The sequence below is a fragment of the Symphalangus syndactylus genome, chromosome 18, assembly GCF_028878055.3.
Source record: "Symphalangus syndactylus isolate Jambi chromosome 18, NHGRI_mSymSyn1-v2.1_pri, whole genome shotgun sequence".
NCBI lineage: Eukaryota > Metazoa > Chordata > Mammalia > Primates > Hylobatidae > Symphalangus > Symphalangus syndactylus.
In genome coordinates this window covers 96938995-96952913 of record NC_072440.2, presented here as the reverse complement: position 1 = coordinate 96952913, position 13919 = coordinate 96938995, and the positions used below count along the sequence as shown (strand labels likewise).

Sequence of the window (13919 nt, the reverse complement as noted above, 5' to 3'; positions counted from 1 at the left end):
TATAAAAAAGAGTTGATGGTATACTGTGGAGTTAGAACCAGAATCCAAGTCATCTGATTGCTGAGTCAAGATAATTTCCTAATATGACTTCCTTACAGGAACTTAGAAGACATGAAAGACATGGATCAAGGGGGAACTTCCAAAGGGATGTTCACATTCAGAAAAGATTAAGCAAAAGGAAATGAATTAAATATCCAGGCTAAAACAAGTAAAAATATGCAAAAATACTGGACATCAGGCAATGAAAGACAGTGATTCCTGAGAGATAAAAACAAGTCTTTATTGTTGTTGTTGTTTGAGGCAAGGTCTCACTCTGTCACCCAGACTGGAGTGTGGTGGCACGATCATGGCTCACTGCTGAGATGACTCTTAAGACTACCCCAGTTTACTGCTTTGAGAAAGATTCCAGGCCACAGCACAAGAAAGGATCAGTCTAAGCAGAGACTTGTGGAGTCCCTGCATTGAGAAGACAAAACTGAAATTCCAGAGAAACCAAAGCAAATAAAGCACATGCAGGACGAAGCACCAGGGAGGACACAGCAGAACTGGAAGAAATTCCCAAGATCTGCGAAGGGTCCCCACGAATATTCAGCCAAGTAGAAGCCATAAATGCCTACGATAAAACTGCCTGAGGCTAGGAAAAGAAAAGGGGGAAAAGAAAACATAATGTCAAGCTCACACATGCTGGAAAACCTCAAGACACACAGGCATTAAGCAGAGTCTTAGCTCAGTTATGGGGAATAATGAGCTCTAGAAGGAGTTCTTCCTCCATCTCAACTGCAAGAAGCAAAAAGATTAAACTGTTTGCAAGTAAATTAACCATGTCCCAGAAAAAAGTACAAGAATATTTATGCTAAGTGAAATAAATGAGACATAGAAAAATATTGCATGTTTTCACTTATATGTAGAATTTTAAAAAATCAAATATAAAAAAATAGACACCAAAACAGTGGTTACCATAAAGGGTTGGAGGGGACAAATAAGGAGATGCAGATTAGAGGATACAAAGTAGCAGTTATGTACATGAACAAGCCTAGAGGTCTACTGCACACCATGAGAACTATAGGTAATAAAATTGTCCTGTATGTGGGATCACGCTAAAAGAGTAGATTTTAGCTGCTCCTGCCACACAAACAAAATAAAATAGATAACTATGTGAGATGATGAATGTTAATTTGTTTCACCATAGTAACCTTTTTACTATTTATATGTATCCCATCACATCATGTTGTATGCTTTAAATATATAAAATAAAACTTAATTTTTTAACAAAGAAAATTTATAAAAATACAAAAATATGATAGCATACAAGAAGGAAAAATTCATAATGTCTAGTATTCAATAAAATTATTTTGCAGCCAGGCATGGTGGTTCACGCCTGTAATCCCAGCACTTTGGAAGGCCGAGGTAGGTGGATCACGAGGTCAGGAGTTTGAGACCAGTCTGACCAACATGGTGAAATTCCGTCTCTACTAAAAATACAAAAATTAGCTGGGCAGGCAGCGTGCCTGTAATCCTAGCTACTCGGGAGGCTGAGGCAGGAGAATCACTTGAACCCAGGAGGTGGGGGATGCAGTGAGCCGAGATCGCACCACTGCATCTAGCTTGGGTGACAGAGCAAGACTCCATCTCAAAAAAAAAAAAAAAAATTATTTTGCATTGAAAGACGTGAAAAATATGACAGATAGTGAAGAAAAAATTATTCAAAACCTATCCAGATATTAGATGGGTATCACAGATGTTAGAAAGATGCTTTTAAAAAGAAGAGAAACGTTAGAAAAAGCAAACGCTGGTGTTAGAAAAACCAACAAGAGTGTTTTAAAATGTATTATAACTGTTTAACGTATGTTCAAAAAGTTAATGAGGCATGAAAGTTTAATAAAAACCAAAATTGAACTCTTAGAGATTTTAAAAAAAACTCTTAAGGAAAAATATAATGAATGTACAAATTGATGAGACATGAGAGAAAAAAAGATTTAGTGGACTTTAAAAAACAGCAATAGAAATGATCCAAAATGAAACAAAAATACCTAAGAATATTAAAACAAATAAACAAGTAACACAGTATTGATGAGCTATGAGGCAACTTGAAAGGTCATAATAGATGTGTAATTGGAGTCCTGAAAGGAGAGGAGAAGAAGATAAAGGAGAAGAAATATGCAAAAATTTTCCAAGTTGGATGGAAACTATAAACCCAAAGACCCAAGATCCAAGATCCAAGATGCGTTTTGAAGAAAACTACACCATGAAATTAAATTTGAAACTGATGTCAAAAAGAGACATTCACAATAGCAATTTTAAAAATATGAGAAACACATCAGAAATAGATTAACTCTGACAGCAGATTTCTCTTTGGAAAAAAATGCATGCTAGGAGACAGTGGAGCAATTTCTGTACTGTAGCATACTAAAAAAAAAACTGTCAAATTTGAAGTGTATACCAAGTGAATATATCCTTCAGAGAAAAATGTGAAATAAAGACTTTTTTAAACAAACAAAGATGTACAAATGAATCACTGGCATCCTAGCACTACAAAAAAAAATTAAAAGAAACCTTCTAGACAAAAAGAAAATGCAACCAGATGGAAACATAAGTCTACATAAACAATAAAAAGTGCCAGAAACGGTAACTACATGGATAAATATGCAACACATTTTTCACACTGTTTACATCACTTTAAAAAATAGTTTACTGCTTGCAAATAATAATACAATGCAAAGTGGGGTTTTTAACATACATAAAAGTAAATTATATGACAACAACAAAAAAAGCTTGGAGAGTAGAAAGTATCTTGCTACAAACTCATATTGTAGAGGTAAAGAAACACTATCACAGGAAGATCTACCTTCCTGTGATAGTGTAATCTTTTATATAGGAAATCCCATGTAGTCTGCAAAGAAAAACTATTAGAGCTAATAAGTAAGCCCAGAAAAGTTAGAGGACATAAGATCAATATATTGAAGAATCAACTGTATTTCTACACATTAGGAAGGAACAATCTGAAGATGAAATTAGGAAAGCAATTCCCTTTACAATAGGACCAAAAAAGAATAAAATACTTAAGAATAATTTAACAAAATAAATGCAAGAATAGTACACTGAAAACTACAAGATCATTTAAAGAAATTAAAGAAGAACTAAGTAAAGGGAAAGACATCCTGTGTTCATGGATTGGAAGACTTAATATTGACTTAGGATAGCAACACTCTCCAAATTGACCTACAGATTTGATGCAATCCTTATCAAAATTCCAAATGAAGAAATTGGTAAGCTTATTCTAAAATGCATATGGAACTGCAAAGGCCCTATAATGAAACAACTTTGGGGAAAAAAAACAAAGCTGGGAGACTAATGTTATCTAATTTCAATACTTAATAGAAATCTGCAATAATTAACACAGTATGGTATTGGAAGAAAGATAAATAAATGGATCAATGGAACAAAATAATCAAAAACTAGGCCCCCATTTACACAGACAACAGATTTCAAGAAAATTGCAAAGGTAATACAGTAAAAGATGGCTTTTTTAACAAATGGTGAGGAATAATTAGATATAAAAAGTTTTTTGATCCATACTTTGAACAATAAACAAAAATGGACTCTCAGAATGGTTCATGGGTCTAAATGTAAAATGTAAAACCAAAAATTTTGCTAACAAAGGGAGGAGAAAAACATTGTGGCAAAGCAATAAAAAAGTACAAATTGATTAAAAGGCAAATTTTTAAAAAGCATACTCTTCAAAACACAAAGGTAAGATAACGAAAAGACAGGGCACAAATGGGAGAAAATCTTCGCAAAGCATATATCTAATAAAAGGACTTATATCTAGAATATATAAGAAAACTCCCAAAACTCAACAAAAAGAAAAATAACTCAGTTTTAAAGACACGTAAAGAAAATATACAAATAGCAAATAAGCACTGACCACACCAGTGTTGATGAGGATACAGAAGAGCAATGTAGGATGTAGCAACTGCAACTCTCCTACAAGAGTAGTAGGAAAGTAAAATGGTACAAATCCTTTAAAAAACAGTTTGGCAGATTTGAAAGTTAACTATTCATCTACCAAATGATCCTGCCATTTCATCCTTAGGTATTTGTCTGAGAGAAATGAAAGCATATGTCTACACAAACACTTGCATATGAAAAGTCATAGCAACTTTATTTGTAAAAGCCGAAACTCAAAATAACCCAAATGTCCATGGACACAGAAGTGGTAAACAGGGTGTGAAAAATCCATACAATGAAATGCCATTCAGCAAATAAAAAGAAATAAACTACTGATCCATGACACAACATGGATGAATCACAAAATAATTATACTGAAAGCCAAACAAACACACAAACAAAAAAGTTAGACTGTGTGATTTATGTCTATAAAATTCTAGGAAATGCAAAGTAATATAAAGAAGAAAAGAAAATAGATTAGTGGTAGCCCTGATGAGGAGAAGGGAGCATGATAAAGAAAAGCAAGAGAGAAAGGATTCTAAAGGAGTAATCAAAAAACTTTCAGGGGTACTGGATATGTCTATTATCTTAATCATAATGATGGTTTCCCATGGGTACACACATATATCAAAACTTGTCAAATTATACTTATACTTTAAATATGTGCAGTTTATTATTAGTTATAACACAATGAGGTTGTCAGAAAAAGAGAAATACTTTTAAAAATATTTAAAATTAATTGACCCAAGTATCAATTAATTTTATTACTCACTTCCGGCCGGTGTGCCTCGTCAATCTAACCATCAGCTTGCGTGCCTCTTCTGAGCTAGATTGAGTGTTTTTAACAAATGAAATTGGTTTCTCGAGTCCATGTTTTTCCAAAAGCTCTGACACACTATAAGTGAAAAAAGAATTATTTAATGTCTTGCTACCAAACAAAAAGAATCTAAGAATCTTAGGCATAGAGGTAGCACTTCAGTGTTTAGTATTAAAAAAAATTATCCCATAGTGTAATCCAATTTTACATATAACTGATTCTCAGCAAAAAAGAAAAAAAAAATTGAATAATTATATAACAAATCTTACCTTTCTCATTGACTTTTATTAGAATGTAGTTGGGCTAAGAAGCATACTAAAAGAAAGCATGACCTATCTTTATCTCAAAAATCTTTTTTGCCACAGCACCTGCCAGTAAAATAAGCCAAATCTATACTTTCAGTACAGTTTTAACTCTTATTAATCCTACTGAGTATTCTGTTATAGGCAAGACTACTAGAAAAGCAATAAACCAAGAATGTTAGAGTTAGAAGACTGGAAATCATCAGGCTCATTCTCTGTCAAGAATCCATTTTATAAATATACAAGATATGTCAAAAATTCTCTGTCCCATATGAATCTTCTTGAGATATCCCATTCCATAATCATCAACATCATATAAATACTTGATCTGACTCACAAAATCTCACATTTATGAACTGACTACTACAGGACTGAATAAAGTTACTGGATCAAATCCAGTAACTCTTCAGAAAATAGGTTTCATCAGTAAAGTCACCTGGCATTATGTATACTAAAACATTTATCAACTGTCTGGGGCTATGAGGTGGAACAGGAATACAAAGCTCTTATTTTGAAAGCACAGTAAATTAAGCTAAATAGCGAAACCTAAACATCATCCAGAAACCTGCAGAGTGTTAAGTGTTTCCTTGAGGTACTGATGGCATAATAAAACTACCAGGACCACCCATGGTTACAACCAGACATGTGATGAAATAAATTACATTTATTTCACTGTATGTCTTTGAGCTATCTCTTCTCAATTTTACTAGAGAAATAAAGGTAACTATGCAGATTTGTAGAGAATGAATTTACATTGCCTCAACCCACCAAGCCTTAGTCAAACTAAACTGAACGTGTTAGGAAGGTAGCGGGGAGCGCAGACACAAGCCAACCTATAATGGGAAAAGCTGATTTTGTAAACATTTTTCATGAAATACAACTGTATAACTTTCAGAACACAGAATAACAGGAATCAAGCTAGGTAATAATAAACACAGATCTTCAGGAAACTGAACAGTTAATTCTCTATTAAACTCACATATTATGGTACACAAAAACATTCTGTTCCCTTAAAGGCAATTTGAAATATTTTTACACTAAAGTCCATTAATTTGAATAAGATTTCTAATCAGTGGACTCCAAATTATCATACATACTATTAGTAAAGTAATGTTATTAGCTATAAATTTCTACAATTATATATTGGAAGACCAGAGTTTATTATTCTTAAAATTTTACTTTTAATACAATAAAGTTAAATGTGCGTATTTATATAAACATAAAAATAAATATTAGTAAACAATATCAGACTTTCTATATGGGAAATTAAGATGATTTCAATCTCCAGAAGAGATAGTTTAACATTTTATTACAACAGTAGAGAATATTCCTCCAGCGTTCCATGAGGGTTCTAATGCAGTTTGACATAATACAAATAGTCAATTCAATGTATTATGCCCTAAAAAGGGAAGTTAGTGTAATGAACATTGTTTGCTGATAAAGATGCAATAATTGCTGCAGGAACTAACATTTGTTATGTGCCTACTATGTAGGAGGCACTTTAAATGCTTAATCTAATATTGATTCCACAATTTCGTGAGTTAGATATTATATGTAAGAAAACCCTAGGCCCAAAGATCACACAACTAGTAAGTGGCAACGTCTAAATTTGAAGGCAGATTTTCAAAGACCATGTTATTATTCTATCACTCCACTACAATAGGGGTGCAGTGTATTTGTTGTTAAGAAAATTCACTCCCAAAACAATCAAACAAAAATGAGGTTAAAATAGAAACAATGACTCACAGGCAGACTTAGCGTGACATTTCTTGGACAAATTCCCTTAATAAGTATGGAACAAAAAAAAAAACTGTCATTTTTCTCACCTGAGAATTTGTTCCAGTTGGTCTACCATGTCATGAAGCTTTGTGGTTGCCTCTGTGTTATCACTAATAAATTAAAAGAAGAAAAATAAAAGCCTATTAGCTTTTTAAATAAAATACAAAACCTAATGAAGTGAAAAAAAGATGTTTCTTTTATATGTAATGTATAACGATATTACCTAAACTCATTCAGCATTATTAATGATTCAAGAAAATTATATAAGAAATGCTAGAGTAGAACAATATTCTCTGTTACAGATTAGTCAGATATGAACAACTATTTTCTAGGGTACTTTTGGTTCAGTTGTGCTTAAAGGTAAAAAAAAAAAATTATAAATCGATTATTTAAGATGAGGTAAAAGGTAAAATCACTCTTTACTACTGTTCTTTTAAACCAATAAAACAGATTAAGAAAAAGCATAGCCGTGTTGGCTTTCTCCTAGGCCTATCTACACAACTTAGGACCCCCTCCTCTCCAGGAAGTTTCCATTAGGATTCCATATACTCAGAAAAGTTCTTCCACATAATCATCCCTTGTGCTTTAAGGGAAGGAAATCCCATCCACTTCAATGTTAAAGAATCAGTGAGAAGTGTATCCATCACATAGATAATCCCTAGTAGGGAGTGAAGATGAAAAGCAAATGCTTTCTGAGGAAGCCAACAAGCAGGGACTAGGAGAAACACCATCATGAAAAAGAACACAAACTAATAAAAATGTGGCTGGTAGGGAAGATTAAGTATGGCACAACATATGTGCAAGTGAATACAGGGATATGGTGAAAAAGATTATAACTGCCATAAAAGCCCTCTTTCACCCTAGACAACTCTGTGTCCCAAACACTCTCAACTGAGAAACACTGCCGCTGCCACTCTCAGGTGCCTTCTATGCAATGCTCCACCTAAATTCCAGCAAGATCTTATGGTTTTATTTATTTATTTTTTCAGTACAATTTCCATTGTATTTTTCTCCAGAGAATAGTCTGTCTTCATTATTTAAGGACTCAGCTCCTTACACAGGCTTCGGTGGGAGTTGTGGGGCAGCACCCGCAGGTCAAAATCGGCATGGGGGTGTTCGGTCCTTGCAGGCTTCACGATATCAATTCCTGACTATTTTGCTGTGAATTGCACAACCCACACAGTAACGTAGCTTCACATACAGCTTAGGAAGCACATAGGCATCAAAGATGCTCGCTTAAGAAATGTTCCTGACTGCTGTGGCCTCCACTATGTTTCAAATGACGAATTTCTTAATGCCCTTGTACTTGGGCACACATCGGGCACAGTTCATGCAGTGAACTGGCTGCATGTGGCTGTGGCACTTTTTGGCATGACCATTGTTCCTTCTTTTCTTTGTCATCTTGGAGGCCCGCACCAGAGAAAGCAATGGCTTTATTAACAATAAGCCCAAACAAAAAATCTTTGGGTGGACTTGGAAAATTAAAAATGTCCTGCTTTGGACAAAAAACCTTCATTATTTTTAAAACTATCTATCTGCCTGGTCTAAATGTATTTGACAATTAATCACTGCAATTTACAAAGACTACACTATCTGTTTAAACTAAGTTTCAGGCTTTGAACAAGAGTGATGAGTGGGATATAGTCTACTTAAAGTCCTTCAGAAGATTATTCATCAGAGCTAACTTCCCTTAACATAGTCAGCAGAGTGTGTGTGTGTGTGTGTGTGTGTGTGTGTGTGTGTGTGCATGCGCGTTTGTGTATGGTTTTTTTGTTTGTTTGTTTTGTTTTGTTTGAGACAGGGTTTTGCTCTGTCACCTAGGCTGGAATGCAGTAGCAGGATCATGGCTCACTGCAACCTCTGCGTCCCGGGCTCAAGCGATCCTCCTGGCTCAGCCTTCTGAGTAGCTAGGATTAAAGCTGTATACACTACCACACCCAGATAATTTTTAAATTTTTTTGTAGAGATGGGGTCTTCCTATGTTCCCCAGACTGGTCTCTACTGATTCTCCCTCCTTGGCCTTCCAAAGTGCTGGGATTACAGGCATGAGTAACTGCACCTGGCCTTATTCAACAATATTTTTGAAATTATCATTTTACAGCTCTATTATAATCATTTATCATAGATATTAGAGATACAATATTCTTCCTTTGTGAACTGACATTCACGAACATAATGAGTAAAGTTTTTTTAGCCAAATTAAGTAATCTGCCTAGGTAAGATGCACAAAAACTTAATTAGATTAAATGAGTGACTGCTCATTTCTCAAATAGCAAATGGATGTATTTATAGTTTACCATTTGATAAATAACAACTACCACTTAAAATAAACAAACAATCACTGAGAGAATATAAATTGACAAACTTAGCATGAAGAACAAAGAAACCACAGAAAATATTTTGAGCCCTATATTTTAATACAAGGCTAATTTGTAATTACAATTTACTTAGAAAATTAGAAACATGAAATGCAATCATTAAGAAAGAAATGGAGTAACAAGAAAATATCAAGCCATTTTTTGTGTTTACATTAAAAAATGTTACATCAGAAATCATTAATCTGAAGCCAAGAAAAGCTTTCGGCTATGTATACATGAGAGGCATTTCTTAGCCTATACATTCTTCAAAAACAAATATGTTAATCCCCTAACTGTAACATCTACATAAAAAAAGGTTTTTAATATAATCATCCTATTGATACCATGACAATCTCCTCAACGTAGACAAATTACTATCTAATAATAGATAAGCTCTGATTGATATTTATGCTATTTGAGCTTAGTGGAAAACAAAGCCTAATATATTTACTTGTAAGAGTTATGCACACGAGTTGGAAGTCAGTGATTTTGCCTGATCAACTTAGAACAAGAAATGAGATATGAAGCTGACAGAGGAATCATAAGGTTCCCACAGAGCCCAGCAAGGAAGAAACTCCCTGCCACTCCAGCTCTCGGAGGAACCAGGGGCTTTTGTATCTCTTGTCACCCTCCAGGGAGGAGCAATTTGACTACTGCCACACTGATAGCCTTTGGGTTGAGGCTTGTAAATGATGGGAACAACACTTTGCTACAAAAATCTATTAAAACTATCTAGTTTACCTGCCTTTGGCTGCCTATGGAAGGCCTACAGTTCTCAGAGACACACTTGCTACACTCTGCTGCTCTTTACTAGGGATATGAGGTAGCCTGTGTTCGGGTACAGGTCTGAATAATAAACAGATGCTGAGTCCACTCTGATTTACCTTTCCCTACCTAAAGAAGGAAGGAAGAAAAAAGAGGAGTACAAATGAACTTATCAAGGAAAAAATATAAGAACATACCCCAAAGGTCTGAAGGTTATGAATTTCCAGAATGGATTAGACCATTCAGTGAACACCACAATGAATTTACATATGAAACAGAAACACATCCTTATGCTATTTCCAAACACAAAAAATGAAGATACTGAAATCTTCTTTAAAAAAAATCCATATTTAATTAGGGATTATTCAGAATGCCACTGAACTTCTCAACAATACTAGAAAGAAAAGAGTAATACCTTCAAAATTCACAAGATAAGGATTCTATGATTCCATGTACAATTAAACCTTCTACCAAGTAAAAGTGTGCAATTGTGGTATTTTCCTAATATGTGACAGTCTTTTAAAAAATACCTCCCAGGCAATCTTTGACAGGAAGCTATTTGACAGTATGCTCCATCAAAATGAGGAAAAAGTGAAGAAAGAAGAAAGGAAAACCAAGAAATGCAATATGCAACACAAGAGAGAGGCAAACGAAGTCCCGGGATAATAGATGGACAGCAGACACAGAGAACAATTCATTCATACCAATTCCAAGAAAGATGTTTCAAAAAGAAGAGAGCGAGAGAAGAAGAGACACAGAAAAAAAAAAAAACAAGAAAGGAACAGAGAGATTATTAAATAGTTTTCATGACTGAAAGTAGTTCATGAGAGTGATGGAAAAAAGAATACAACAGAAAAGGAAATTATTCAATCCAAGAAAAACAGAGAGTTGTATTAAAAGGAAAATAAATCACACCTAGTTCTGCAATATAAACAATATTTACGCAATCATAATGATGAAAACACTGGAGAATGGTAGGAGAAGTGGATATGGGAGAAGGGAAAGGACTTCCATAAAGGGAAGCAAAAATTGATCTAAAATTGCAAAATCAAAAAATAACAACACGAGCATAACATTTTAAAGGAGGTAGGCAAAGACAAGGAAAAACCTACCAGTGAAAGTATTTGCTTTTTGAAGACAGGTATCTAAGGATGGGAAAAGTGGACAGCAAACAGCTGTTTATCAGCTGATATTACTAATACCAGTCTTAAAATTCCCTGACTTTCTGTTCATACATTATTTATATTTAAAAATTAGAGGAAGATCATGTCCCTTTAGGCTCCTTTATTTTAGAAAAGTGCCTCCCCATGGCCCCACATTTTGTCTTTCTAAATGACACTAACTGTTTAAAGTAAAAAAGACCAGTTAATGCATAGAATATCCCATATTCAGTATTTGTCTTACCGCTTTCTTCATGGTGTTATTTACCCTGTCTCTCTATTTTCCGTATCAACTGCAAACTAGAAGTTCAATCTAAAAGACTGATTAGACTCAGGGTAAACAACTTTAGCAAAAATATTTCTTAAGGGATGCTGTAAGACCAGGTACTTCATACTGCATCACATAAGGAGGCATGTAAGGTCAAGCTGTCTGACTGTAAGTGATGCCACCTTTCACGACTTGGTTAAGATGACGGCAGTTAGAGCTCAACTTTGAAATTTAAAAAAAAATTCACTAGGAAAATAACATTTTCTCATCAATTTTTCACCTGATTTCAGTACCACTAATGACTGTGTGAATAACTCTTTCATGGTAGATTACAAAATTGGTGACTGCTATCATTTGCTTCATAAGAAATAAAAATTTCCTTTAGTCAGATATGAGCCCCCCTTCCCAAAATAAAAAGAATAAATAAAAATGTCCTTAAAAGAAAAAGGAAAAGAGAGAAAAGAGGGAGAAGACAAAAAGAGAGCAAAGAGAAAGAGAAAACAGAGAATGAGGCTTTCTTGTCTAAATATCTGATTTTGTAAATCAGGAAACTAATGACCAAAGAAGTAAAGTGACTTGGTTAAAAGTCATAAAAGCTTAAAACAGGTCTGCTGGTATTCACCACTCTTTCATCTGTTGTTATTTATGTCTCCAGATGTGAAATTTATCATATGTGCTAAATTTAATAGAGGGATTAGATTGTTACCTGACTTCCAAAGAAAACACACAAGTTTGACTTGCACGCAACTAAATAATCCAAAAGCATATTATACACATTTCCATTTAAACATAAAAGCAGTTAAAAATTAGGTACATTCACTACTTAAAAGAATTACTATAGGCAAAGGCCAAGCACAAAAAATTCATAGAATATAATTAGCCCATAAATATGAAAAATGCTTCATTAAAAACACAATTACTACCTACTGACTTATAAAAAGTAGTTTTTGTGGAGATCGTGGTGGTATTTTTGTTTTTCAGTAGGAAATTATCATGTTTGACAAAATCCAGAATTTAATTATAATTACAGTTGAACAAAATATAGAACTTCCCATATATTGGTAGAAATGTTTATCCTAGGCAACAGAACTGCAGATGATTTTATTTTCTTCCTTGTTTTTTTTCACATTCCCAAAATTCTCTAAGGTAAACATTTGGGGAAGCAACGTTTTTGTTTCAACTGTTAGAATAAAAAAACACAATAAGACTGGCATACTGAATATTCTTACCCATATCCTCTTTCTGGCAGACATTCTAATATGTCATAGCAAAGAGAGAGTTGGTCATTTCGTTCACAGGTATAGATGCACTCTAGTGCTATTGCCATCAGTTGGTCCTGATCAGGAATAATTTTTTGCTGCAGCTACAGAAAATAAAGAATGTTGTACTAAATGTCAACAGATTTATAGCCAATTTTTCCATATCCCAATACTACTGTCAACAGAATATTAAATAGCACAATTAATCAACTATAGAAACAAGTCTTGATTTTTCTTTATAGATTTCTGGGGTCTTTAATAATTCTAACTGAAATCACATTTTAATTACAGAATCAACTATAAAAGATAATTTGTAACCCCATAAGCTATGTATCAGCTGAAAACAGATTCTTCAATTTATGACCCAGTCAATATAGAAAAAAGAAACACTGTGAATTAAAAAGGCAATTCATTAAGAACATTTCTAACCCTGAAGCCAAATTCTATGTGTCTCAGTTACAAAGTTATATTAAATTCCTTAACTAATATTCAAAGATGTTACAACCTACTACTTTTCAGTAGGCATTATATATTACTCATTTAACTACAGAGTGCTGACATTCTATTCAAAAGAAGTCCAACTGTAATAGAGCAATACACAAATCACAGAACACATTCCATATTTCTGATGAAGAAAGATGGCTACTTAGGGTGACTTTCTGTATAGAACAAAGCATTCCCCATGGCAAACCACAGATTCCCATTTTTGGAGTATTTTCCAGGATATGAAAATAACCAATTGATTTTTTTCTCATCTATAAAGCATGAATATTAACAATACCTTTCTAAGAAGACTATTGCAAGGATTAAATTAATAAATACAGAATGAAAAATAAATACAGAAAAAAATAAGAATTTGCATGCTTATATTATTAGCACCACAGCAACCAAAATGAAAGTAATTTTCTTTTATTATTATTATTATTATTATACTTTAAGTTTTAGGGTACATGTGCACAATGTGCAGGTTTGTTACATATGTATCCATGTGCCATGTTGGTGTGCTGCACCCATTAACTCGTCATTTAGCATTATGACGACTTAATGCTAAATGATGAAAGTAATTTTCTTAGAGCTGTTTTGAACAACAAAATAAATCTAAGATAATTTCCATGATAACAGTCTACTGGTTTTCAATGTTTTAGTAGAAACTCATCAGTAAACACAAAAGAGATAGGAAAGTGATGGAGAGAAGCTACCAAACAAGGGCATTTTCTCAGTAGAAAAATCACATCAATGGACGTAAAAAAGAAACTTTCAAGGT

The 13919-nt window shown here is 33.7% G+C and overlaps 1 protein-coding gene across 1 annotated transcript in view; it reads right to left on the bottom strand.

Moving 5' to 3' along the window:
- Positions 1 to 13919, bottom strand: part of NBAS (NBAS subunit of NRZ tethering complex) — a 387713-nt gene that overhangs the window by 221670 nt on the left and 152124 nt on the right. The window contains exons 26-28 of the mRNA XM_055254044.2: positions 12626 to 12759; positions 6894 to 6956; positions 4721 to 4843 (exon numbers count right to left, since the gene is read on the bottom strand). Coding sequence (XP_055110019.2) covers positions 4721 to 4843; positions 6894 to 6956; positions 12626 to 12759 — 320 coding nt within the window. The remainder of the gene's footprint in view (positions 1 to 4720; positions 4844 to 6893; positions 6957 to 12625; positions 12760 to 13919) is intronic.